General features: G+C 33.4%; 2 protein-coding genes across 5 annotated transcripts; both read left to right on the top strand.

Moving 5' to 3' along the window:
• Nucleotides 1–21241, top strand: LOC116850617. The gene is made up of 5 exons (XM_032829117.1): nucleotides 1–736; nucleotides 9727–10198; nucleotides 12120–12385; nucleotides 12697–13234; nucleotides 15474–21241. Exons 1-5 carry the CDS (start codon nucleotides 629–631, stop codon nucleotides 15887–15889), a joined length of 1800 nt encoding a protein of 599 aa, XP_032685008.1. The 5' UTR covers nucleotides 1–628; the 3' UTR covers nucleotides 15890–21241.
• A 198-nt stretch (nucleotides 21242–21439) lies between these two features.
• LOC116850618 (DNA primase small subunit) lies at nucleotides 21440–25874 on the top strand. 4 transcript variants are annotated; one of them, XM_032829119.1, is made up of 8 exons: nucleotides 21440–21534; nucleotides 21620–21729; nucleotides 21806–21956; nucleotides 22046–22221; nucleotides 22910–23108; nucleotides 23187–23397; nucleotides 24589–24982; nucleotides 25467–25697. In XM_032829119.1, exons 2-8 carry the CDS (start codon nucleotides 21633–21635, stop codon nucleotides 25523–25525), a joined length of 1287 nt encoding a protein of 428 aa, XP_032685010.1. In that variant the 5' UTR covers nucleotides 21440–21534; nucleotides 21620–21632; the 3' UTR covers nucleotides 25526–25697. The 4 variants fall into 4 exon arrangements, 3 of the variants coding, with proteins under 3 accessions (XP_032685010.1, XP_032685009.1, XP_032685011.1); XR_004379391.1 differs by adding an exon at nucleotides 25704–25874 and having other exon boundaries at nucleotides 21462–21729; nucleotides 25467–25608; XM_032829118.1 differs by having other exon boundaries at nucleotides 21462–21729; nucleotides 25467–25696.
• Nucleotides 25875–27052: the final 1178 nt, after the last annotated feature.

The following is a 27052-nucleotide window of genomic DNA, read 5'->3' as shown; positions in this document are numbered from 1 at the left end:
TAGCTTATTCTGTGAACTTGTGTTCACTGCGTGCCACGTTGGCAGTTAGGTCGCTAGTGCTTCGCAGCGCTCGCATAGTGTCCCAAGGAACGAGCGTGACTTCGGTTTTCGCAGCGGCGTCGCTAAACTACAACGACAACGACGAGGAGGAGCAGGAGGAAGAAAACGGCTCACCGGCGAAGATGTGAAGAGTGTCGCACGACGACGTAGTCGTGGTGCGGCGGAAAGACGACACGATCGGGCCGAGGCGGTTGTCGTCGAATCTCGGCGTGTTCGAGGGTGGGGCGAAGATCGAGTTAATCGACGCTCGGCCGCACGAGGCTCACCGTTCTCAGGGTTTCGTGTGCGGACGGAACGCAGCGAGATCGCGAGTGTCGTTCAGCGCCGGGACCAGTTGCGGCCACGAGGACGCGACGCTCGCCGTCGTTCACTTCGGCAGTGTGCGCCACTTCGAATGGTAGCAGCCGGTGGCGGCTGGTGATGAGATAGACAAGGAGGAAGAACAAGAGGAATAAATAAAGAAAGAAAGAGCCGCGCGTGCACGTTTTTGCACATCATACAATAATATATATATATCGGTATAGTGTCATATATATATATATACTGCGGAAAAAAATCGACGTCAGTGATGTCGTTGTCGGAGATAAATCTGATGGATTTGCTGGACGACGCATTCCTCAAGGATACCGTTAAGGATGAGATGCTCGTCGATCACATGTGTGACGACATCATCGCGGTAAGTCCCAAATAGACCTAGTTTCCCTGTAATCTCCCACGTCTTTGTATGCGTGCTTTTAATACTACCGCGAGCTCTCTTGGCGAGCTGCGCTCTCGCAGCTCTCGCTTGCGCCGTCGGCGTTTCTCGATTATCTCTGGCGAGAGGAATCTTACCTGTGATCGAGTATTGCTCTAAGAAAAAAAGAGAGAATGCGCGTTCACCATTCACGCGTGGTCCATTTGCGCAGAAAGACAGGACATTCTTATTTTGAAAGTACTTTTGAAATGCAAATGTCAAAGTGAGATTATATAAATGTTAAACGAAGATAAGTTACTTGCAAGTACATTTTATACGTTTTAATTCAACGAGAAAAAATATATTTTTATTATTCAAAAATAATTTTCATAAATGGAAAGCACGAAATGTACTGAGAGTATATTTTCAAACGGAAGATATGTATATTATCATCAAGTTAATCAAATTGCACTTCTTACGAGACTTATAATATTCAAGTAAAATTATAACATTGTCAAAATTTGAGGTTTTAAAATTTTTCTAACGAAATTATATATTGTTGGTTTTATTAGTATAAATAATATAAATAATATATAATATATATAAATAATAATATAAATAATAAAATTTATATATATATATAAATTATTGTCCACTCTTAAAAATAATATACTTAAATTAACAGTTATTGCTTTGCGTGTACATACTATATATATACTTACGTATATATATACATGAAGCAATAATTATTAAGAAATTTGAATACATTAATTGGAATTGGATAATTTCTTTTTCTGCGTGCGCGTCATCGACTCGAAAAAGTTTCATGGGGAACGTAAGACTGATGTAAATATAACAAAATAACTGTTTTGTCACACAACGATCGAAGGTAGTCGATGTTTGCTATATTTCACATTTTGTGTTTAGTAAGTATAATTAATTGCGCGGAACACTCCGTATGGTTAAACAATGACAGAGAAGGATATCGCTGTTTGTGACAGAAACCTTGATCGACTCACGTCAGACGTTACTGTACGGTTGGTTTACGGTATTCGGTGTGACCGTCGCACGTTTCGTCGTGAATAACAGGAATTGTTCAGACCGAATTGACGGTTCGTCTCTCTCTCTCTTGATCGTGAAATTCTGAGGTAACATGGCGCATGAAGAAATGAGGAAGAACTGAATCACTACAACAGCAAGATTCCGACGGTATTTCGTCAGATTTTGATTCACCTCTGTCGTTCACTTTGTAACAATACGATGATAAGCCTCGAATGAAAGAGAAACAGAAAGAGAAATCTATTTAAAAATATGATAATGTAATATCTAGCACACACAGAAACATGAACGAAGCACCGAAAATTTCCATATTGTACGATAAACGTAGTAGCGAAATATGCCGAATAAATAAACTAGGATTTATATGTAACGAATAATTAATGAATTACTAAATTGTCAATTCTAGTATAATAGCAATCGGTCCGTTACTGCCGTTATATGGAATCATTTTGACCTCCTTAATGCGTTCGCAAACACGGTTTATTTGGAGAATTTTTTTCACGGTTCACATTGAGAATTTTTTTCACGGTTCACATTGAGAATTTTTTTCACGGTTTACATTGTTCACATTTGTTTTAAGCAATTGTGTAAACAGACTTAATTTGTTGATGTGGATATATATAGAGAGAGGATGAAGAATTATTATACAGGAAGTATTGATGACGCGTTAGTAGCGAGCGTGTTAATTGTTTTCTCATTTATAACTCGTCTTAACATTATTGATCATTTTTCTCACAGAAGGAAAATAAGGCGATATTAATTGCAAACACTTATTAAATTGTTACTCGAAGTGAAGGACAAAGTGATTAACAACGGCAATTAAACGCAGAAGGCGTTTGATCGTACATCGTTTTAGATGATCCGTTTAAAAACAGATGAAACAAACGAGAAAGATGGATGATATGTGAGATCTGTTCTTATTAACTGAATTAGTGCAGCACTGAGAAAAAAATACTTGGCAATTTACTTGTGAGATACAAAGCTTATTTCTGTGAAAAAATCTTTTATCTCATAACTAAATTCTCAAATTTTCTTTTTCTCAGTGTGCCTTGGAAAAACTTCGTTCCTCTTTCCTCTTCAATGCCAAGTTATATATTTAAGTCTATTCTCCTCTTGGTTAAACTTAAAGTTGTACTTTCTGCCTTTGAAATGAAACAAGTATATAATTTAACAATTGAAAAGGAACGAAGTTTCACCTAAAAAGGAGACTTGTTTTACTCAAATAACGAAGAGTACAGCTGAAAAGAACGAAGTTCTAGTAAGATAACAGAGATAATCGCGCTCCTGATTGACGCAACGATTAGCTTTTATTTTCGATTAGCGCTAACTCGTGTTAGAACTTACGTGGAATGAAAATTCCAACAACGCGACCATTGTATCCAGGATTGGCAAAATTCTATATTTTTTTTATAAAGTCTATGCTAGTAGTAAAAACCGGTATTTTCCGAAAAAACTGACAAAAATTGGTCTTTTCTATTAAAAATCACAAAATAAATATGTTAATTATATCCTTTTAATTAATCCTTTGAAGCTGAATCTTTTCCAAAATCATATTTTTTTCTTTAAAAACACAAAAATATGAATGTTATAACGTAATGAAAAGCATGAAATAAAAATAATTATCTTCCTGCAGATTTAATTCATTTCATCATGCACTTACATAACTGTCTGGCGAGTTCTGCGTCAATTGAAAAAGTGTTTTCCAATTTTTAAACTTTATTCCCTTTTTCCCTCAAAATAAAATCCGTAATAAATTAAGAATCGATATAGCAAATATATTAGTTTTTGTTACACAATGTCGAATAGTAAACGCGAACCAGACCTGTATCAGCAAAGATTTTTAATTATATATTTAATTTTTAGTTTCAGTAAAGATTTTTAATTATATATCAGTAAAGATTTTTAATTATATTATAATTATTACTATTTTCTTATTAAAAATTAGTGTAAAATTTAGTAACATTTTTTCCAAAGTTCTTGTTTTAAAAATATATTTTATATATGTTATTTATATATATTAATTATGTATAATTATATATATATATATATATATATATATATATATATATATTAATTATATATATTTTATATATATTATTTATATATATTAATTTGAATTATAAAAAAGATTGTGTTATTATATCAGTTTGGTTTTTTAAACTATACTACTAGGGATTTATAAGATTTATTTGTTAAAGCAAAAGTATTTTTTTGCATAAAGTTGTATAAATATATATTTATATTATATAAACAAGTAAATAAAGTTGTATTAGTGATTTTTACAGTTTTTTTGTCAGTTTATTCTATTAAAAATCCAGAGCGATAAAAATCGGAACTTATCACGGTTTTTTCCACCCATTGGATTTTTCCGGCCATCTCTGATTGTATTTTTATCTCTTTCTTTCTCTCTCTATCTCTCTTTGTCTTATTGTTGCAACGCGGATTTCGTAAGTCTGTTTATTTTCGAAGAACTTCTAAATTAAATGCACGCCAGTGCAATAAGTTATAGTAAAAGAAGATATACTTGTTCAACTCTAAAGCGGTGCAACTCTAAAACTCTGCAATGAGGACTTAATCCTTAAGCTTTAGAAAGAAGCCGTAAGAAATTGACTAATTATAGTGAAATATGAAAAAAATAATCGATTGTGATTAGTCAATTTCTTGCAGCTTAACCCTTTAAGTATCACTGGTATCAATAGGGACCACTTAGGACCGGGCAGTTGAAACCTTATAAAGTGCTATTTAGAATGTTTTTGACAATATTTTATTAAAAAAAATTTACTAGAATGTTCCATGATTTATGTGCCTTAAGTCCAGTTCCACAATCTCCGTTTAACTACCGGTTAAGTCTCAACAGTTTTTGGTTAATTCTGATTAACTCTTCTTAACGCTAAATGCGTTTGGTCAAGTCCAATGGAATAACCAGTCAGTTAAGTTAATTAGAGATTGTAGAACTGAGTCTTAAAGGGTTAAGGCTTACGGTTGCACTACTTAACTTTTATTGCACTAGTTCGGAAGTTCTTCCAAAACGAACGGAGCCATTGATAAATTTCGCGACGTGCACTAACGTGCTTGATCCGCGTTAACATATGGTAGAACCCATACGTGCACGGTGCGCGTGGCGACGATGAGCCGCCACGCGGGGTGCAACGAACCGAAGGAGACGGTCGGTGCGTTCTTTTCCATGTCGGTGGTGGATTCTTCTTTGGAAATCGCGTTCCGCGGACTCAGCCGACGACACTCGCGTTTCCGCGTGCGCGAGCAATTTCTCGGCCGGCCTCACGCGACGGAGAACGTCGCCGGGCAACGTGCCCGCATTCTTCGGGACGTTAACATATGGCGCGCTAATCACCACGTGGTCGCGCGCATGTACGTGAACGTCTTGTTCGCGCGACGCGCGATTGTTGCACGATATCGTGACGCACTTCTCTGAGCGAAACACGCGAAAGTGAGCTTGCCGAAGTATACAGGAATGCGAACAAAAAATATCATTTTGTTGCTGAGAAAAACGACTTTACTCAAGTTCGTTTTCTTTCTTATATAAATAGAGATATAAAGTTATGTCAGATTCAACGTTACTTACAGTAAAATTACGGTAAGATAATAATAATTTATTAGTAATTTTGGTAAAATGCAGTATTTTTGATATTTTTTATTTATGGACAAATATTCGTGTTTTCGGCACTAACGCATAAGACAAAATAATCTTCTTATATTCTTATCAAATATATATATCTAATAATCTAATAATCTTTGAAATGTCTCTCAGATGAAAGAAAGGAAATTATTTACAATTCTTTGAGAGTATTGATGTTTTCATTTCTTAAAATATTACTACAAATTTTCAATTATATACCACAGTCTAGTCAATGAAACAGCATGGTAACAAATAAAAATGCTGTAAGCCTGTAAAATGATATAAAAAATATAGATTAAGACTTAAAAAATTTGTTAAGTCCTTACTATATACCTAGCTTCCTAATTACTATATGCTATATATAGTATATCAATATACAATATTAAAATATTTTATGATAAATTTGAATTAAATAAAGTATTTTACTCATCTCAAATGCTCTCTTTTTGCTCTCTTTATACTAACATTTTTTTATTTTTGTAATTTCTTTCTAAAAATTATAATTTTTGCTGTTTTCTAAAATTACCGAGTAATTTACCGTAATTTATCGTAATTTATTGAGTAAGTTACCATCACACACACATAAACTAGGTCATTTTTATCTCGATTCATGTGATGATTGTCTTCAGTGGAGAATATTTTCCTGATAATAGCCTTAAAATATGCTCATTATTTCAATTCAAGAAAAGCTCATTATCGTGTAGTCAAGAGAAGAATTTATTCTCTTTACAAGAATATCGTAAAACTTTATCAAAGGAAAAGTTGGCTGGACTCTATATTGAAGAAAAAGTGTTTGTATTTGTAACTATATATATAATTGTGTAGAGAAATAGTCACTATAAATTTTATGATCAGGAAAACTATTTTTTTAATAAAATTCTACTATAATGTTAGTGATAATAATTATATGCATGTTCCTACTGCCATTTTACTCCAAAAAAAAAAAATAGTTGAGGTAAAAAATTATGATAATTTTAGTTAGATCAACCATTTTTTTTAGTATATGTAACAAGTAAACCGAATATTTGTTTTAATTTAGTATTCCTAATTGAAATATTTAACTTTAGGATTAACAAAATGTATGCTATGATTTTGAATAAATTTTATGCTTACAATGCTCTGATGAACTTATGATAGATTTATAGATTTATAAACTTATAAAATATTTGAAACAAGTACATTGAAAGAAAAATACTTGAAAATTGATTTGTGAAATATAAAATTTATCTACGGAAATAAATTCTATCTCACAGAAATAAACTTTATATCCAAATAAATTTTCAAATATTTTTCCTCAGTATAATATTTTGTTGAATGCAGTAAATATGTATTTTTTTGTGTCTACAAATGCGAACAATGAGAGCAAAAAATATGTGCGTCGTGTGAATTTATGATAAATGCGTATGTCGCGTCTCACGTGTCATACGACACATGTACTAAGAAAAAAATATTTAAAAATTTATTTGTGTTATACAAAGCTTATTTCTGTGAAATAAAATATATTTTTGCGAAATAAAATTTTTGTTTCCTCGGGAAATCAATTTTTGTCCTACAAATAAATTTTCAAGCATTTTTTTCTCTCAGTATAGACTATTTATTAATTTTTATAACTGTCCCGACTCATACACAAAAAAGTTATTAAAACTTTCTTTCTTATTGAGATATTAAAACAATATTAAAATTACCGTCGTTTTTACACTCATGTTATAAATAAGTACTTAAATGATAAATATAATTAATTAATAATTATTACAACTCTCTCTAATAGTATTTTATTTAATAATAATCAATTATTGATGAATTATTACATAAGGTATAATAATGTATGTAACAAATATCTTTCTATTTTTTCTTATCATATCAAGTTATAAGATGTAACTTTTTTTTTAACGTGAGAAATAATGTTAAAAAATAAAAAATCGACGTCCTTTGTGCGCCACATGATAATAAATTTCAGTGATCTCCAGATCACTTCGTGTTTCTCTGCCCGAACTGGTATGGTCGGTAAAGTTTTTTTAGTCATCGTACGGCGAATGACCTTCGAATGTAGAATACCGTTAGGTTACGGAACTTCTCGTGTGGTCAGCCTTAAACCCTACCCCGTGCGTACTGATACGGCAACTTGTATCTCATAACTACCTCGGTTTTTTCGATTGTAAGAGTCGACACGCATTAACATTGTTTAAAATCGATGGTGAAATCACTCACAAGTTACCTGAAAAGGAAATACGATAATAGTCGAGGACTTGTCACGTCGAAGTTCGACGAAGAAATATTTCTAGTATTCTGTCCCTCTATCTCCTCTCCTCCTTGATAAGACCAATATCTCATTTCACTTCGTTTTTAGCGATAACGCAGATAAGCAGTATTTGACTTACTGCGTTGTATTACTATTGATTATGCATTTATCGAACTTGTTGTCACACATTTTTCGGCCTTCGATTAGTCTCGACTCTGCATTATTTTTTTTTCTCGTCTTTATCCCGATGCGCTTATCTCGATACTTCGGCGGTCGCATTTTTTTCGACAAAAAATGTTCGACTGTTCAATGTCCAACTGCAAGATTTTCAATTTCTCTTTAGCACAATATTCAATAATGCAACTATTAATTAGTTATATTTATATTATTCATTTATTTATATATCGTTGATATGTACGATGAAAGAACGATTTAATTATCTCTCTTTTAATATTATTTTATTTGAAAAGAAAATAAGATCACATGAAAATAACGTTTTTGAATCGGTATAAGTAAAAGAATCGATGAAAATAATCTGCATTAATCGAACCTAAGTCCTCTCATTGAACCGTCGGCTACGTTCCAAATCGTATCGAGAAAAATTCTCAGAAAAATCAAATGTACATAAATCCGCACATGTAACTTTACATAGCAATGTTACAATTATAGATCGTTATTATCTCAAGAAATATTTCTTCACGAAACGATAACCACTGACTAGTAAAATGAAACTATGTGCATATAAAAGTGTTAATGCAAGACACTTTGACGGACGCACTTATTTCGAAAAAAATGCTCGACTGTTCAATTTCCAACTGCAAAATTTTCAATATTTTCTTTTTGCATAATTTTCAATTATTCAATTATTAAATAGTTATATTTACGTACAATCCTGATTGGATATTCGTGATATTTTACAAGAAAATTATCATTTTACCGCTAAAAAAAAAGATTAATTAAGGCTCCTGGGGAGTCGCATCATCCATCTCTTTTTAATGACGTCAGAAGCGAGAAAACGCATGCTAAAAATTCCTGCAAAATACGTCGAGATAAACAGATATATCCACAAAACGACATTTGCGATCGATTAAGTACACCTATAAAATACTCCGTACACTTTCCTTTTGTTCTAAAAATCAATAGATAATCGGAAAATTAATATGACAAGATAATGAGGAAATTAGGTTAGAAAAGAGGATTGCACGTCACATTTATTTTATAATTATCTGTTGATTGTTAGAACAAAAGGAAAGTGTACGGAGTATTTTAGAGGTGTACTTAATCGATCGCAAATGTCGTTTTGTGGATATATCTGTTTATCTCGACGTATTTTGCAGGAATTTTTAGCATGCGTTTTCTCGCTTCTGACGTCATTAAAAAGAGATGGATGATACGACTCCCCAGGAGCCTTAATTTATTTTCTTTCTTTTAAGTAACGATTATTTTCAGCAAGAAATATCTTCTTGATAATAGTTTCAAAATATACTCAGCACAAGTTTAAAAAAAAACTCATTATTATGTACTAAAAAGAATTTAAAAAAATTTTCTTTACAAAAATATTATAATTTTCTTTACAAGAATATTATAAAACTTTATCGAAGAAAAGTTAGTTCGGATCTATGTAGTATACTTAGAGAAAAAATATCTAAAAAATAAATATTAATTTACTGTATTAATTTAAAATAAATATTAATTTACAGTAAATATTTATTTACTGGATAATAAGAACATATATATTTAAATATAAATTCTTTATTTTTAAATAGAATAAATAAAGAAAATATTTTCATGAAAAATATTTTATATTAGCACAAGTAAATATGTTATTAAATATGTTATTAGTATCCACCGAATAAATATTTACTATTTCTTAGACATTTTTTCTCTCAGAGTAAGCGGATTAAATTTTTGTTTTAATATTTTGGATTGAGATATTAAATCTACAAAGATTTCAATGTATTTTGAATAAATTTGATGCTTATGGTGAGTTTATGATAGATTGGTAGATATATAAACTTTTGAGATACTTGAATGCAGTATGTAATTTTCTGTATGCAGACCGAAGAATTCGCGGCGTCCAATTCGGACGACCTATTGGCCACGATCATGAAATTGCAAGAGGAACATCCGGATTTCTTGATCGAGAAGGATCTGGAAGACACGAGTCCGTTCTCCTTATCGGACAGCGGACTCTCCAGCGCGCAGAGTCTCTCCTATGAACAACAATTGAGCCCGCTCTTGTCGATCAGTAACGAGGATGAGCAGATCGAGATCATCAACTCGAACCTGAACAGCCCGCAGGATTTCATAGACTTCGAGCCTGCGGTTAGTCCCGTCCAGTCTCTTGGCAGCATGGACAGCCCAGTACGATCCGTCATGAGTTCCAATATCGGTTCACCAGTAACTGACGTGGCCGAGGAGGTGGACTATGCGGGGCAAACGTTGGTCGCCGTTGTGACACCAAACAACAGTATGCCGAACGCGAATGCGAACGCAGCAATCGTCGCGGAACAACCGGCTGTTGAGATCGGTAAAGCTTCATGTTTAACTCATTGCGTTGATATTGAAGAATGTATTGCCCGCATTATTCCCATATGTTCCCGCAGAAAATAACGAAAAATACGCTGATATTCCTATTTTTCGTATAAAAACGCATGGTATATGCGATACAGTTGAATACAACATATTTTCACTTTAACATCACACTTTTATATATTATTTACTTTATTTTATATTTTCTTAGACTTAAATTTTTATCTCTCTGAGTCACAATAAAACTTTGCACACATAATTTTGAATATTTAAAATATATGTGTACAAAAATTGAGAGATTTCTGTTATTTTTTATTTTTTTCTTTACTAAAAATAGCAACATCATATATTTCCATAACACATTTCTATTTTAACATCATATTTTTATGGTTTATTTACTTTATTTTATATTTTTTTGACTTTAAAACTTTTATCTCTCTGAGTCATAATGAAATTTTGCATACTATTTTGAGATTTTATTGTTATTTTTTATCTTTTTTTTTTCACTAAAAGTAGCAACGTCATGTATTTCCATAACAACACGATTTAAAGTACTTCCGAGTAGTAGTAGGATGATGTCAAATGATGTATTAATGACATGTTATTGGCGTTAGGGCACTAATGCGCCATTAAAATGTCATTTAACGTCATCATGTTCGCCGGGCTTACACTTCAAAATGAAATAACTTTTGGTCTAGACTCTAAATCAATGTCAAATTGTTTGTGATCACTTTTAAATGCGCTGTAGATTAATCTCTATTTTTTTAATTCTATTATTTTTTATATATGGACAATACACCTCTAATTGTCGCTCAGAAAGAATAAAAGCGCGTATTACATTATGCGCCTGTAGGTATATTTTGCAACTTTGAACGACAGTATCGTTATCGTTAAGATATTAAGTTGTGCAACCTTTTTTCCACCATATATTATACTTGTGCAACGCAATGATAGCGATACTATCATTAAAAGATACAAAATAAGGTTACTGAGACATAGTTAACGATGGTTAACAATTCTGGCTCGTAGACAGTAAAAAATGGGAAAATGAAATAAAATAAATGATGTTAAAAATATATTTTAACACTATTTTCAATACCAAGAATTAATATCGATATATCAATTTACAGATCTGTTAAGTGACTTTTTTCAGACAAACACCTTATTACAAAGTCATGAACATTTAAATGCTTTGTCTGAAATGTCTTGTTATTGATACTTAACACATTTGTGAATTAATAATGCATCGATAACTTTGTGGTAAGAAATGTAGGCCATATTTTGTATTTTGTCTGTTCTTGTGAAAATTTTTTTCTTTGTTTTTTTTAAAGTTACCATATCTGTGAACTCTATCAATATGTAATGTAAAGTGGATGGCTATTCTCTTTAAATTGCCTCATGCATGCGTGTGATTGAAAAATTTTTGTGATTCTAAGCCTGATAAATATAAAAAAACTGTTGAGCCAGTGTGAGTATTCCATCGTTACAGGAACAAATTCGATCGCAGTATTCATTTGCATAAATTAAGAATTCACTTTACGATTTTGAGTTACATTCATATAAATATTCACTCTTGTGGTTCGGAATAGGCAATATTTTTGCTATCACTTCGAACCAATTGTCACTCGTTTAGAGCGAGAGACTTCACACGAGGGTGCATACATTGTTTGAACAACGCTTTAAAGTCATATTTGCAATAGATCTCGATCAGTTGTGGAAAACTGTAAGCTTACAAACGCATTTCATTCCAATTGTTTCAATCAATTTTATCCTCTTATTACAAATCATTATCATTCATTCATTTTAATTTCTTCCATTCGTCTTAATCTTATATTTTATTTTTATTTCATCGACGAAAAAATTCATTTGACAACGACGTGTGAGAGAAAAACGAAGACACAACTCTACGTGTTTTGCAGACCCGACACCTAAGCAGCAGACGCGCATTGCGCCACAGGAGAATACGATAAACGTCCGCAATTTGACATGCAACGCCAAACGGAATATTCGACAATTGATACGTGTCACTCCAATGGGTTCGGGCAATCCGCGGTCTATCCTGTTGCCAGTAACTCTGAAAGACATGAAAGAAGTCCGAGCTATTAAAATTATCAATGCCACACAAGCGAGAAACCTGAAAGGCTTCAAAATCAACCAGGCAAATATCATCAATAAACCTGTTCAGGTGAGCAATTATGTGCAATGTAATATCTATCCAAGAAAGTTTCTCCGACGAATTATTCTTAGACACGTAATTCCAGTCGAGTTCTTTAATTGCAGTCATGGTCTGACTTACGTAATCGTCGAGCATCTTACGTCGGATCGTTTTGTTTGATGATTGTATCTTTTTTCGCGCCACTCGTTAAAAGATTTCTATTCCTAATGACACGTATTGACATCGCGATACATATACAGCATCGAGTCATTCAAGTATGCGATCGTTGCTTCCGCTATTTTTGCATAACTCTCTCTTTCTCGTTTGTTCCGTCCAATTAGATGACTATCAAGCAAGAGGACTCCAGCAGCGATAAGGGCTCCAACTCTAGCGAGGAGATGTCGGAAACAGACTCGCCTTATCCGCGGCTGAAGCTGAACGCTGAGGAGAAGCGATTGTTGCAGAAGGAGGGCATTACGTTGCCGAGCCATTATCCGCTGACGAAGCACGAAGAGCGTGAGCTGAAGAGGATCAGGCGCAAGATCCGCAACAAGATATCCGCACAGGACTCCCGTAAGAGGAAAAAGGAGTACGTGGACGGACTGGAGGACCGCGTGAAACAGTGCACGGAGGAGAACATGACGTTGCTGAAGCGCATCAAGGCGCTGCAGTCGCAGAATCAGAGTCTTGCCGGCCAGCTGAAGAGACTACAGGCGCTCATACAAAAAGGCAACAAGAGCGCCCAACCGGCGACCTGCCTGATGGTCTTGCTGCTCTCGCTCGCCCTCGTTGTAGTACCGAATCTGCGGCCGCACTCCAACAATAACAACAACGACCTAACGCAGGAGCAAGAGCAACCGGAGAAAATGCCATTGGCGGGTGAGTTTCGTTACTGTTCATTTTCGCAATTTTCAGAATGACTATCGTTTAGTCAACGGAGATAATCTACGAGCGAGCTAATCGACGAGTTAATCGGCTTTTTAACGAGCAAATAATTGCTTGTTCCATGGATGTTTTTGTTATCTTTTTACTACTTGCTGATGCTTATTCATATACTTACTTATGCTTATATTTACTGTTTATAATTTATATATACTTATTATTTACATTTACTGCTTTACTCTTATACTTACTGCTTATTTATTACGAGAGTAATTCATTTGCATGAAAATATCTTCTTGGATGTATTGCTCTGAGTGTTTATTTCTTCATTCTACTTCACATTTCATTAACGCGCGATAGATATATTTGTTTTGCTTATGATTTACTTTTACTTATTACTTAAACTTACATTTACTGCTTTACTTTACTCTTATATTTATGCTTATTCATTACAAGAGTAATTCGTTTCCATAAAAATGTCTTATTTGAATGTATCGCGCTGAGTATTTATTTATCCATTCTACTTCACATTTTATTACCGTGCGATGCATATATTTACTGTTTATGATTTACTTATATATATACTTATTCTTATTATTTATATTTACTGCTTATACTTTACTCTTGCATTTACTGCTGATTCATTGCGAGAGTAATTTATTTCCATGGAAGTGTCTTACTTGAATGTATTGTGCTGAATGTTTATTTCTTCACTCTACTTCACATTTCATTACCGTACGATAGACCTAGCTGTCCAAACTTCGCGGACCGTTACGTTGGTTGGTTATGGATACACGTTGAATCGGTCTGATAGCATCGCCGACCAAACTGGGACATTGAACCCCATAAAATTGTGAAAGCCGTAATTTCTCGACTGTTCCTTTTTCTTTCTCTTCTCCTTCTCTCTTTTTTTTAGTATTGTTTTGCTTTCTCGTTCCGCTGCTTGCTTTATTTTTACGCTTGGACGATATTGTGCAAGAGAAGAAATATTACGAATTTTTCAAGTAATGTGTACAGCATTTGATGCTATCGACAAGTCGGCCGACCAACCTTCGACGAGTAATCATAAGTTCCAAATAAGCACACACCGTGGGCACACTTACACACGCACACATAAAGACACCGCGCATATAAGTGATGTCGAGGCACAAAATTCGAGGTCGACGATACGTTTGTAAATATCCTTCGACGAATAACATTCCCAAGTTTACGATGCCTCCTACTTATTCATCGTGTTATCGTTATTTACACAGCCATGAAGCAGAGACAGTACAGACAGAATATCAACAATGATATCAATAATAGGTATCGATAAAGATATCTGCATGGTGTTATATAATGTGCAAATTCGAAGTTAACGCATGCGTTAATTCCTAAATCATTCCTTGACTTTAATTCTTCTCGACGTCGAAATATTTCTTATTTCTTCGTGAGTGTTTCATGCGAGTGAGATGTGTGATTTGCATGCCGACGTCTCTAGTCGAGTAACTTATTGCGACGAAATAAGTCGTGCTCAGCGAATTTCTGTCGAACAGGTGTCCTCGAATTTCGTCGTGACTGCTGCTTGCAATTATAACAGCCGTTGCATTTTACAGAGGTCGAATTTCGAATTCTATTTTAACTTGGCAGGCGAATTTAGAATTTGCCCTATTCTAAGTTGGAATGGCTCATTAATATTGATGTTTGCGAGGCGCGGAAACCGAGAAAGAATAGGGAAAAAGAGAGCACGGCCGAGAAGAGACAGGAAACGTGACTTTTCGATTTAATCATCGCCGGTTTGGCCGATCGGATAATCAGAAGCCTCTGTATAGACGCAAGAACGGTGAAATCGGAACGCGCCCACGGGATCGTTGAGAAGTCGTCTTACTACTTTCTAAAAGAGGACAGGACAGGAAAGCACCTTTCGAGATCCTTTCGCGCCGCACGCTTATTATTCAGACAATTCTTTCACCTGCGGCGCAGCTTTTGATACGGACAGAATTCCAATCGGAGCGAGAACCGAGTCTCGGACGAGTGGAATTTACGCTTGAGCTCGGCGAATTTTCAGGCGCTAAAATCTCCGCATTTTTTTACAGGATTTCTCAGGATTTCTCGCGAACGGAAACCGAAGAGAGGCGAACTTTTCTCTTTCCAAGACACAGATGCTTACGTGTCCGATTTAATTGAGCGCAATTAATTCAGCGAAATTCGGCTGTATGACGGCACGACTTACATTCTACGATCGTTCTTATTCCAGGTCGCTCGAGGACCCTGCTGTACACGAAGCAGCAGCTGATGGATGAGGAGCTCCAGCAATGCAACGAGGAGCCAATGCAAGAGGTAGAGGGACTTCTGGATCACGACTACGGTCCAGTGATACAGATGCCACTCTGCAAACGCGCCCGCCTCGAGAGTGAAACGGCGCCCAAATACGTCTCTTCTGTGAACCACATGGGAGGAACGCTTGGCTCCCAATCGGATATCGTCTCAAAGGCGACCAGAAAGTACATCGAGCCACCATTGGACGACGTGTGGCCACCGCCGAATCCGGGAGGGCAGAACACTGCCAGGGTCGTGGATAAGCTCGAGGCACTCGCCAACGAGTTGAAGATTAACATCTCCGACGTTGAAGGTACCAGAACGGTCCTCGTCAAGGTGCCGCAAGAGAAATAACGCGAAGTGAGCTCTACTCGGCGACTTTGGGCGCCGCGATAGCTTTTGCTAAAGAAAAGAAACAAACCGAACTAGCACTTCGATTCTTTAAAGCATAAATACAGAAGGATCAGTGTTAATAGTCGTCGTTACTTGAAACTTACTCTCACAAGTAAACCGTCGGAGGTGACCCTCACCGATTTTGATGGGCTTTGGATATGTTGTAGAGCATGAAAAAAATAAGAGACCCATATTTTTTTTATCTGCTTCAGAGAAGGTTTAGGGGGTGAAACCATCCCTCAAAAATAATAGCTTTTTTAATTTTTGCTAAATTATTTTGCTAAATATTTGCGAATATTTGCTAAATTATGAGGTATATAAAACAATGTTTTATACAAAAGTTGTATGGTATTTTATACTCTTCACGAGGGTATATTTCAATTTTATAAAAATTGAAAATTTATAATATCCCCTCCCTTCTCTTAAACATTTGCGAATTTTTTTATTTTTGTTATAACAAAAGTTATAGAACATAAAAAGCCAAATACAACTGTATATAATGTTACGATACGGTCTTTAATATTAAAAAGTAAAAACGTATTAGAAGTTAATAATATATGCGCTGCGCTGTAGGTAGGTGTCGCGTTATTTTGTTTCTTCATATTTTCTTACACCGTACTAAACAACTTCCTCTCATATTTTCTCATAATACTATATGTAAGTGTATTAATTAGAATGCCGTAAACAAAGTTATATGAGGATTCATGAATTATGCTGCATACATAAGTACGGAAATACATTTGGCGTTGCTCTTTCCAAAATTTTCTCTAAAAGATGAATATATTGACAATAAAATTTGTATAAATGATTGAATTGAATAATTGATTTTAAATAATTGTTGAGTAAAAATAGAACAGCAATGGATATAATACGCTGACATTGAAGCAAATTCTTTATTCACGCATGCGTGTGTACAATATGAATAACACAAAGATTACATATAAGTAAGGTACATATGTAACATTTATAGTATATATTGGTCACAAAGATGATGTTCATGAAAGAAATGTGCCGCACAAAGTGATTTTTTACACCAGAACAAATTAATTAATTTCTTACAAGAACAAATAATTATCGCAGTTTGGCCGCAAATATCACATGTTAATTTTGTATTAGTTTGGAAACAGAATTGTACAGGTGTCTGAAATTCTATCGGTTTATTTTGTACATACCCACTTTTAAACCATACGTATTTAAACAAATTTTTAAATTTTGGCGATGAAAATTGGTTATGTTAATGATTGCAATTTCAAAATATTATTTCTAATAGTATGGAGATCTATTGCAAGATCTAACAACATAACCGTCAGAAAAATGTTTAATAAAATTTTTCCACAGTTGGAATCCGTATACATCCGTATACATCCTTATATATCCCTATACATCTAATGGTTGTATTTCTCCCGTTGTGCCAGCCGGAATACTTAAAAATACAATGTTTGTGGCGTATTCTGTTCTAGTTTCTGCAATTATATTAGGGCAATGACCAGTCCATGAATCTAATAAACTGATTGTCCAACGTTCGGGAAAAACTTTTTTTAACCAAGTTTTTACATGAAATGATGTTAATTTACCAGATTTTGAAGCCATAGTAAAAATGTTAGACGTTTTGAACATGGTTTCTTGAATTCTTGGACCAAATGTTCCGCTAACTTCTTTTAATACTATGAAAAGAGGCGATAACAATTTATCATCGGCTGAAATTGTGGGTTGTATAATGTAATTATGCGTTTATACCTTTATATGTTAGAGTACGACTAGCATGAAATTCTGGTCCTTACGGACCAGAAAATATTTTAATTTTGATCAAAGCTGCAAAGCTAGAATTTCATGCTGGTCGTACTCTACATATAAAAAGTACATAAAAAGTTGAATCAGTTGTACAATCTGTTTCATCAAAGCATAGTTACACTATACAACCCACAATTTCCGATAGTGAATTGTTATCGCCTCTTTTCATAGTATTAACATTTTTACTATGACTTCAAAATCTGGTAAATTAACATCGTTTCATGTAAAAACTTAGTTAAAAGAAGTCTTTTTCTCGCACGTTGGACCACAATCAGTTTTACTATTAGATTCATGGACTGGTCATTGTCCTAATATAATTGCAGAACAGAATATGCTACAAACATTATATTTTTAAGTATTCCGGCTGGCACAACGGGACAAATACAACCATTAGATGTATACGGATTCCAACTGTGGAAAAATTTTATTAAATATTTTTCTGACATGGTTATGTTGTTAGATCTTGCAATAGATCTCCATACTAGAAATAATATTTTGAAATTGCAATCATTAACACATAACCAATTTTCATCACCAACTAATACAAAATTAACATGTGATATTTGCGGCCAAACTGCGATAATTATTTGTTCTTGATGTAAGAAATCACTTTGTGCGGCACATTTTTTTCATGAACATTATCTTTGCGCCCAATATGTACCATAAATGTTACATATGTACCTTATATGTAATCTTTAATTTATTTACATATGTATCTTATGTGTAATCTTTAAGTGTTATTCATATTGTACGCACGCATGCGTGAATAAAGAATTTGCTTCATTGTCAGCGCATTATATCTATTACTGTTCAATTTTTACTCAACAATTATTCAAAATCAATTATTCTACACAAATTTTTCACAAATTTTATTGTCAATATATTCATCTTTTAGAGAAAATTTTGGAGAGGTAGCGACGCCAAATGTATTTCCGTACTTATGCAGCATACTTCAAGAATTCTCATACAACTTTGTATAATACCTTGTTTTGTTTATAATTAATATACTTACATATAGTATTATGAGAAAATATGCACAAGAGGAAGTTGTTTAGTATGATGTAAGAAAATATGAAGAAACAAAATAACGCGACACCTGCCTACAGCGCAGCGCATATACCATTAACTTCCAATTAACTTCCAATTTTTCTTTTTTAATATTGAAGACCATATCATAACATTATATAATAACTCTTATATTGTTTGGTTATATTTACATAAAAAGCCAATTTTTTTGATGCTCTACAACATATCCAAGGCCCATCAAAATCGGTGAGGGTCACCTCCGATGGTTTACTTGTCAGACGAGATATCCAGATTTGAGTTTAAGCTCGTATCAATAGTTGTCACTTGAAACTTTTCTTATGCGAGATACTCGGGGTTTTATTCGGAGTTAGATCCAGGTTTTACAGTTGAATTATGATTTATGTGACATTTGTACTTGTAATCGCGATTCAACTGAAAAACTTTTCTCTAACTCTGGATTTAAATCTAAGGTCCGTGTTAATAGTTATTGAAGTATTTTTCAGATGAGATATTCAGATTTTTATTCGGAGTCAGATCTAGTTTTTTCAGCTGAATTACGATAAGCGTAACATTTATATCTGTAGTGCGATTCAACAAAAAATCTTTCATTTAACTTTGAATTGAAATCTGAATATTTCACTTCAGAAATGAGTTTCATATAATGATTATTAGTACAAACCTCAGTATCTCACTTGAGAAGAGTTTCAATAATAATTACGTCGTTTAATAATAATTACGTCGCTTGAATTTAGTTAGATGTAAGTTTTTCACCTGAATTAAGATTACAAATGTGTGTAATATCGAATATATTATACGATTCAAACAAAAAATTCAAACTCAATTCTAAATTTAGATCTGAGTATCTCAGATAGGATAGCTTCAAATATAGCAACTATTAATACGAGCAATATACTTTAAATATTCGAGATAACGCATTTCCCGATTGTTGTAAAACGACAATCGATGCTTATCCGTATTGCCTATTACTTCGTAGCATAACAATTTATTTGATGTTAGGTTATGAACTGGAAAGCGGCCTGAGAATGTCCTTTCGTTTGTTAGGTGTGATTGCTACACACACAAATACACACATATATATACACGTATATATACACACGTATATATACACACATACATACACACATATATATATATAAATATGCATATGCGGCATGTATAGCTTGCGTAGATATTTTCCACGAGTTTTTATGGATTAGACGATATTGGAGATTTACTTATTTATACGAAGAGACCATATACTTACCGAGAAATCTATGATTGTAAGTGTTACCAGATGTAAGAGAATTTTTTGTAAATAATTATAAAGTAGGTCTTATAAAACACAAAGAGAGGAGAAGAGAAAGAGAAAGAAAAATACACACACATACACACACACACACACACACATATATATATATATATATAAAAGTAAATATATGTAATGATATACATATATATATACAATGAGTGTAAAAAGTACATCAGGCCTTTTTCAAGACAATCTCTGGTGTATGAATACTTTTTACACTCACTGTATATATATATATATATATATATCATAGTAAGTATATATCAACTCAATAAATGTAATTAATATAGCTCTATTATATTATGATGTCAATATGGCAGTATGAAAATATAAGACAGACGAGAATAATTTTCGATGATTAAACTTGTGTCGATATAGAAATATATTAAATAAGAGTGCACGCACGAATAATCTCTATATGCAGGGTTTTCAGAAAATCTAAAGTTATAAAGTAATAGCGTGTTGTTTATGTAGCAGAATATCTATAAATTTGAGATTTCTTTTTATGTCGAGAGCTTAATGAATTGAAAAAGTTGACCCTTTTATAAAAATATCGAGTTTACAGAACATTAGTAACATATAAATAAATGTTACATTGACTATGCAATCGATTCAAAGCTTGATCTGCAATGTTATCCAATTTTCGAGTTCTTTTACAAAGATAAAGGACTTCAAAATAGATTGTTAATCAAAAAAAGTTTTCTTTAATGATTGAGTATGAAAAAAATTATATAGTATTATATATCTTTTTTTGTCTTAAATACCATGAGACTTTTTGTGTGATATTCATGTCGCATAAAAATAATGCTTGGAGTGTTATGATAGTGCAATAAATTTGACTTGTGCAAATGGAAAAAATCATGCACAATTATTAAGAAATATTAAAAAATTATTTAGCATTATACTTTAACAAGGGAAAAATACAAGATAAGTAGTCACATGGTATAGTTTTCATTTAATTTAAAGACTATCATATGAGAGAGAGGAACACAATTATACATTTGAGACAAGTATCAATTGTTTTATGCCTGCATATTTTTATTTTCTTTTTTTTCTGTTAGATTAAGTTAGGATACATCACGAATTATTTTTCACTTATATACATGGCTAGCAAACCATTATATATATATATATATGTTACATCACATGCACATGAAATTGTAAATAAAATATGTTACTAATACAGAGCACATTTATTCTTATATTAAGTCCATTATTATATACTTAATTCAATTATTCTTATATTATATAATTGAATTAATTCTACCGAGACTAAATTTCTGTCAGTCAATAAGCGAAAGTAAATAATAGAGATGGAAAGAAAATAAGAGCATACGTTGTATTTAATTTGATCTAACCCAACCAACATAACCTGACCTGACCTAACCTAATCTGTCATAGTTGTACGGACCATTTTACGTTCCCGCCAACATAATTCTTTACGCTGGGCTGTTTGACATCTTGAGTTTTACACATGAAAGTAAATCACGCGACGTTATTTGTGCAGAAAAATCAACAGCAAATTAGAAGGCTCCGAGTGTACAATTTCCCATTGACGTTTATAGAGATATACACGGGATGAGTGACGTATCGGATCTGCTCGACTTGTTGCCAGTTTATTACTCGAGATTGTTTCCATTCGCTGATTATCACAGATGGCTGAGTTATGGAAACGGTAAGTCTCGAGCTCTTAGTCGACATATAACGTATTGTATAACACAATGTCATGCTTGGTCTCAACTTCCTTTCAGCTGGCACTTTCAACAAAAGAGAATTTTCGTTTACACTCTCAGACGATATTTACATACGTTATCAGTCTTTCAACGATCAGAAGGGACTGTCGGACGAAATTAAAAGGCTGCTGCCACATAAGATTGATATAGGAGCGGTTTACAATGCCCAGTATAATATCGCAATAATTCCTACTACATATTATTAGATGTTTTCAAGCTGTTACATATTAATCTACAAAATCTTGCATCTGATTTCAGGCCTAAGGATCAGAGGAGAGGTCCTAATTTTCAGCCAGTTGAGAGGGAATTAGTCTTCGACATAGATATGACTGATTATGATGAAGTGAGAACATGTTGCAAAGGGGCTGACATTTGTAGCAAATGTTGGAAGTTCATGTCACTTGCCTGCAAAATATTAGACAATGCACTGAGATGTAAGAAGCTGAGATAAAAAAAATATCAGTATATCAGTAATATCATTAATTGCATAGTAATTTGCTATTTATTTTATATGTTATAGAGAGTGCAGAGTTGTAATTACTTTTTAAATTGTAATGACTTTAAGTTTTAACTACTTTTTAAATTGTAATTACTTTAAGTTTTAATTACTTTTTAAAATGATTAATGTGTTGCAAGTCATTAATTACTCAATAATCAATAGTCATTAATCATCAATAACCATGTTTAATTGACAAATAATATGAGCTAATTTATTTAGAGGCTGCTCAATTGATAATTGATTTCTACAAATTCAATCAAAGATTACTGGATTAAACGGTTTTTAATTAAATTTGTTAAGTTTAATCATTAATTGAACAATCTTTGCTTCTCTGTTCATATCAGTTATCAATTGAACGGTTTTAATTGAATTTGTTGAAACAAACCATCAATTGAATGATCTTTGATTCTCTTCACTCATATCAATCATCAATTGAATGGATTCGTTTAAATCAATTATTAATTGAAAAATCTTCATTTGATTTTGCTCAAGTCAGTTAACTGAATTGAAATATATTTGTTCAAATAAACTGTTGAGTCGAGAAGAATTTAATCGATATTCTTATAACTCTGATTGCTGCCTTTTAATGATATCTTTAATGAATTGATCGTTGGCTGTTACAGTGGATTTTGGCTATAAGCATATCTTATGGGTATTTTCGGGCAGAAGAGGTATTCATTGTTGGGTATGCGACTCTGCAGCACGTAGCTTATCGGGGCCGGTTCGTGCAGCAGTCGCTGAATATTTGCAGATTATAGGTGGAGGTGAATTCATGAAGAAGAAGGTGCATCTTACTGGCGATAAGATTCATCACTCTATTAAGTAAGTCTACATAATGTTCGATATTCTAAGTAGGAATCGTTGGTGCAGATAGTAATACATATGTGCGACACGTTGCAGACGCGCTCTCGACATAATTGACCCCGTCTTCATTGAAATGTGTGTCAAAGAGCAGAATATGTTGGGCACGGAAGAGGGAATCGAAAAGTTTCTGCCGATACTGCCTAACGACGAGGACAGACAAGAGATGAAGGCGTTGTTCAGTAAGGAAAGCACCAGCGAGGCAAGGTGGAACATCTTCGTACAATTTGTTGAATCTAAACGGACAGGGGTACGACTATCATGTATATGATCTCGCTTTCTCACTGCATGTGTACATGTTGTTGCAGAACGGTTTAATCGCGAACAATGAAGCTCACAAAACTGTCAAAATTTGTAGTTATTACCGAAGGCACTAATCATATAATTAATAATCATAAATAAAAATAAATAATAATGTAATTATTATGCGAACTCATCGGGGGGGAAAGGGGGGGATAGTAATTTTCAGTGTTGACAGTTTCATGAAATCCCAACTTTATCTGAATCGTTTTGCAACCAGTGTACACCTTGTTCCAAAATGGTTGGAACACTTTTTTATCATTTAGTTTGGAACGCAATGAAAGAACTTCTGAGACTTAATCAATTTAATAAAAAGTAAATTTCATCGATCAGAGTTGAACGGTTACGTGTAAATTATAATATTCTACGCCTATATGTAGACAATATGGGCTGTAGAAGCTGTTATTTATATAGACAACAATAATTATATTTATGGATGTTGTTTAAAAATTAGATGTCAGCTAAGAATGTTAGCTTAGCGAAGAATGTCGTTAAAAGAATATATGAATATATAGCTTGCTTCAAAATTAATGAAGAAAAGTCTACTTTTATGTAACCTTTAGAATACTGATATAAATTTATAAACGTTGTTCCGTAAATAAGTTAGAGTCCACAAAATCCTCATTCTTACTTTCAGAGTTCAATTTACTAATTTGTTACATAATGAAATAAAAATTTCATAGAATTAATTATTTTAACATTTATAATTAAAACCTAAAACAAATACGGCAATTCTTAACTTAATTACTTGTTTTTTTTATATATTTTAATATAATCTACAATATTCTCTCTCTCTCTCTCTCCTTTCTCTCTCTATATAGTTTACATTGTCTACATGAAAAAAGACTGTGTATTTATTACATAAAAAATGAGTAAACTGTGTAGACGTAATAATATCGAAATCTACTGCACAACCCTGATTTCAACATGTTTTATTCGAAATATACTTCAGAAAGCAGTCGACGTTTTCAATAGGAGAATTTCCTTTTTGAATAATTCTCGAAAGAAAGGTTTCCTCACATTGGATGTTGAATGCGTCTCGAAATGTGTCGAAAAATATGTGTTCTGCAAATTGTTCTGCAAACAAGTTCTGCGAACAAGTATACCATAAAAAATGAGACAATTGACTTATGAATTTCAGGGGGACCGGAAATGGTACTTGTACCGTCATCTGGTAGAAGAGGTGAAATTGCAATATTCTTACCCGAGATTGGACATCAATGTGAGCAAAGGTTTAAACCATTTACTGAAGTCGCCGTTCTGCGTCCATCCGAAGACCGGCAAGATTTGTATACCATTCAATGCGAACGCGGTCGATAAGTTTGATCCCGACAAGGTTCCCACCATAATGACGTTGATTGAAGAGATCAACGTGTACGACGTGAAGGACAAGGCCGAGGAAGAGACTTATGACCTGAATAAGAAGCGTATCAAGGATTATAAAAAGACGAGTTTGAACAAGTCACTCCACGTGTTTCAGGAATTCTTACGACACTTGGAGGCCGAGAGACGCGAGCAGAGACTGAAAGGAAAACGTGAGTATTGGATGAGTTTAATTATCCATTTGCGTATAGTCAATGGTGGGAAATTCACACACATTTATCTCGATGAAATTCGGATGCGTCCAATATTTAATAGGAAAGAAATTTTTTAAGAAATCTTATTAGCTTCTGCATTAATATTTAATTAACTTTTTTCGCGAGATATATGCTTCTATCTAAGTTGACGCTCAGAGAAAAGCATACATTCCATTCATTGCATTCATAATTGAGACATACTGGATGATTTTAGACTTGTTCTCTTTAGTTGAATTAGTTTAAATCTGGACATTCTTATTGTGTGTGTTTTGGTCTTTATATACAAATATTTATAAACTAGATTAATTATAAAATTTTTTAGCTATATTGGAACTGCATCTCTATTCTCTTTAATGCTTGATCATACAATTGCTTAATTGTAAATATATAAAATGCAAGCTAATTTAGCTAAAAATAACAGATCTATTGTTTCATTTTAAAGGCAAGAAGCGCAACTTGGTTCACCTAAAAAGAACAAATCTTTTAATTCGTAAATTGTAGGAGCTTTGGATGATGTGATTTCAAGGAGTATAAATTCTTTTATTGAATTCTTTTATTGGATTATATATGGATACGTTGTGGAGGTCTGAAAAGGAATTGTAGTCTTTTTGCCAATGACTCTATACAGTTAATTATCAATCTATTCTAGCAATTTACTTTAACGAATCTTTGCTTTCAGTTACAGCCGACAGCATGGAATTTTGATGGATCTCTGTGATGATCTTGAGACATGATGCTGCGGTTTGATATAGTAATATTATTTATAAGGCGTTTCGCAATATATTTTCGTTACATAAAGAATAAAGAAAGAAAGAGAGACAGAGGAACTTTTCTGTACTCTCAACTCCCAGATCCTCGCATTTTTTTCTTCTTATGCAACAATACTTATACAATTATTTACATACAGGGTGAATATTATATACCGGAACACCTGAATATCTCGAAAACAAAGCGTTGTATAAAAAAATGTTAAATACAAAAGTTGTAGGGTTTAAAAAGATCTATTTTATGATATTAGCAGTTTGACCTTGAGTTGCGTCATAAAGATCAGGTCAAGGTCACAATGATGTTTTTAAATGGATACCCCCATTTTTTATTGTATATTCTTGTAGCTTATCTCGAGAGCTTTCCAAAACACTATACTTAAGTATTTTTTCGTTAAGTACTTTTCGAGTTAAGAGGCTTCAAAGTTACGCTCTTTAGCATTAGCGCGCGTGGATACCGTAGTGACGAGCACGAACGCGCGCTCGTATTAATAGTAAATAGCGTAAGGCTGATGGCCTAAAAAACGTAAACGCAAGGGCAGCTCTCGTTTACCGCGCTTGTGTTTACGTTTTTCTCTGCCTTAGCTTACCTTAATCGGCCGGATATGATTTTCCTCTTGCCTTAATCGGCCGCGCGCTAATGCTAAAGAGCGTAACTTTGAAGCCTCTTAACTCGAAAAGTACTTAACGAAAAAATACTTAAGTATAGTGTTTTGGAAAGCTCTCGAGATAAGCTACAAGAATATACAATAAAAAATGGGGGTATCCATTTAAAAACATCATTGTGACCTTGACCTGATCTTTATGACGCAACTCAAGGTCAAACTGCTAATATCATAAAATAGATCTTTTTAAACCCTACAACTTTTGTATTTAACATTTTTTTATACAACGCTTTGTTTTCGAGATATTCAGGTGTTCCGGTATATAATATTCACCCTGTATATAATTATATAATTAACTAATGCAGCCAATTCTAGCAAATTTTTGCTTTCAATTGTAGTCGACAGTATGAAATTTGGATGAATCCTCGTGACGATATCGAGATACAAGAATTATTGCGTTATAATTTTGGTACAATAATATTTATAATGCATTTTTTGCACAATATATTTTTATTAAAATAAAAGAGGGAGAGAAACTTTTCTATATCCTTAATTCCTGGATTCCCGTGTCTGTTTTCTTTTATACATCGTATAATTAATTATCGCAGGCACTTCTAGCAAATTTTTGCTTTTAATTGAAGCCAACGATATGAAATTTT

This window comes from Odontomachus brunneus, unplaced genomic scaffold (assembly GCF_010583005.1).
Source record: "Odontomachus brunneus isolate Ranch 3 - 2012 unplaced genomic scaffold, Obru_v1 Obru_scaffold_151, whole genome shotgun sequence".
Taxonomy (NCBI): domain Eukaryota; kingdom Metazoa; phylum Arthropoda; class Insecta; order Hymenoptera; family Formicidae; genus Odontomachus; species Odontomachus brunneus.
Note: the sequence above shows the minus strand (reverse complement) of the source record. Positions and strands in the feature narration are given on the sequence as shown.

Excerpts from the sequence above, each read along its gene's own strand:
- LOC116850617 (XM_032829117.1), top strand. The coding sequence starts at position 629 with ATGTCGTTGTCGGAGATAAATCTGATGGATTTGCTGGACGACGCATTC. Across the intron at positions 10,199-12,119 it reads ACAACCGGCTGTTGAGATCG|ACCCGACACCTAAGCAGCAG; the intron begins GTAAAGCTTCAT and ends CGTGTTTTGCAG. Across the intron at positions 12,386-12,696 it reads TCATCAATAAACCTGTTCAG|ATGACTATCAAGCAAGAGGA; the intron begins GTGAGCAATTAT and ends CCGTCCAATTAG.
- LOC116850618 (XM_032829119.1), top strand. The coding sequence starts at position 21,633 with ATGAGTGACGTATCGGATCTGCTCGACTTGTTGCCAGTTTATTACTCG. Across the intron at positions 21,730-21,805 it reads ATGGCTGAGTTATGGAAACG|CTGGCACTTTCAACAAAAGA; the intron begins GTAAGTCTCGAG and ends ACTTCCTTTCAG. Across the intron at positions 21,957-22,045 it reads GGAGCGGTTTACAATGCCCA|GCCTAAGGATCAGAGGAGAG; the intron begins GTATAATATCGC and ends ATCTGATTTCAG.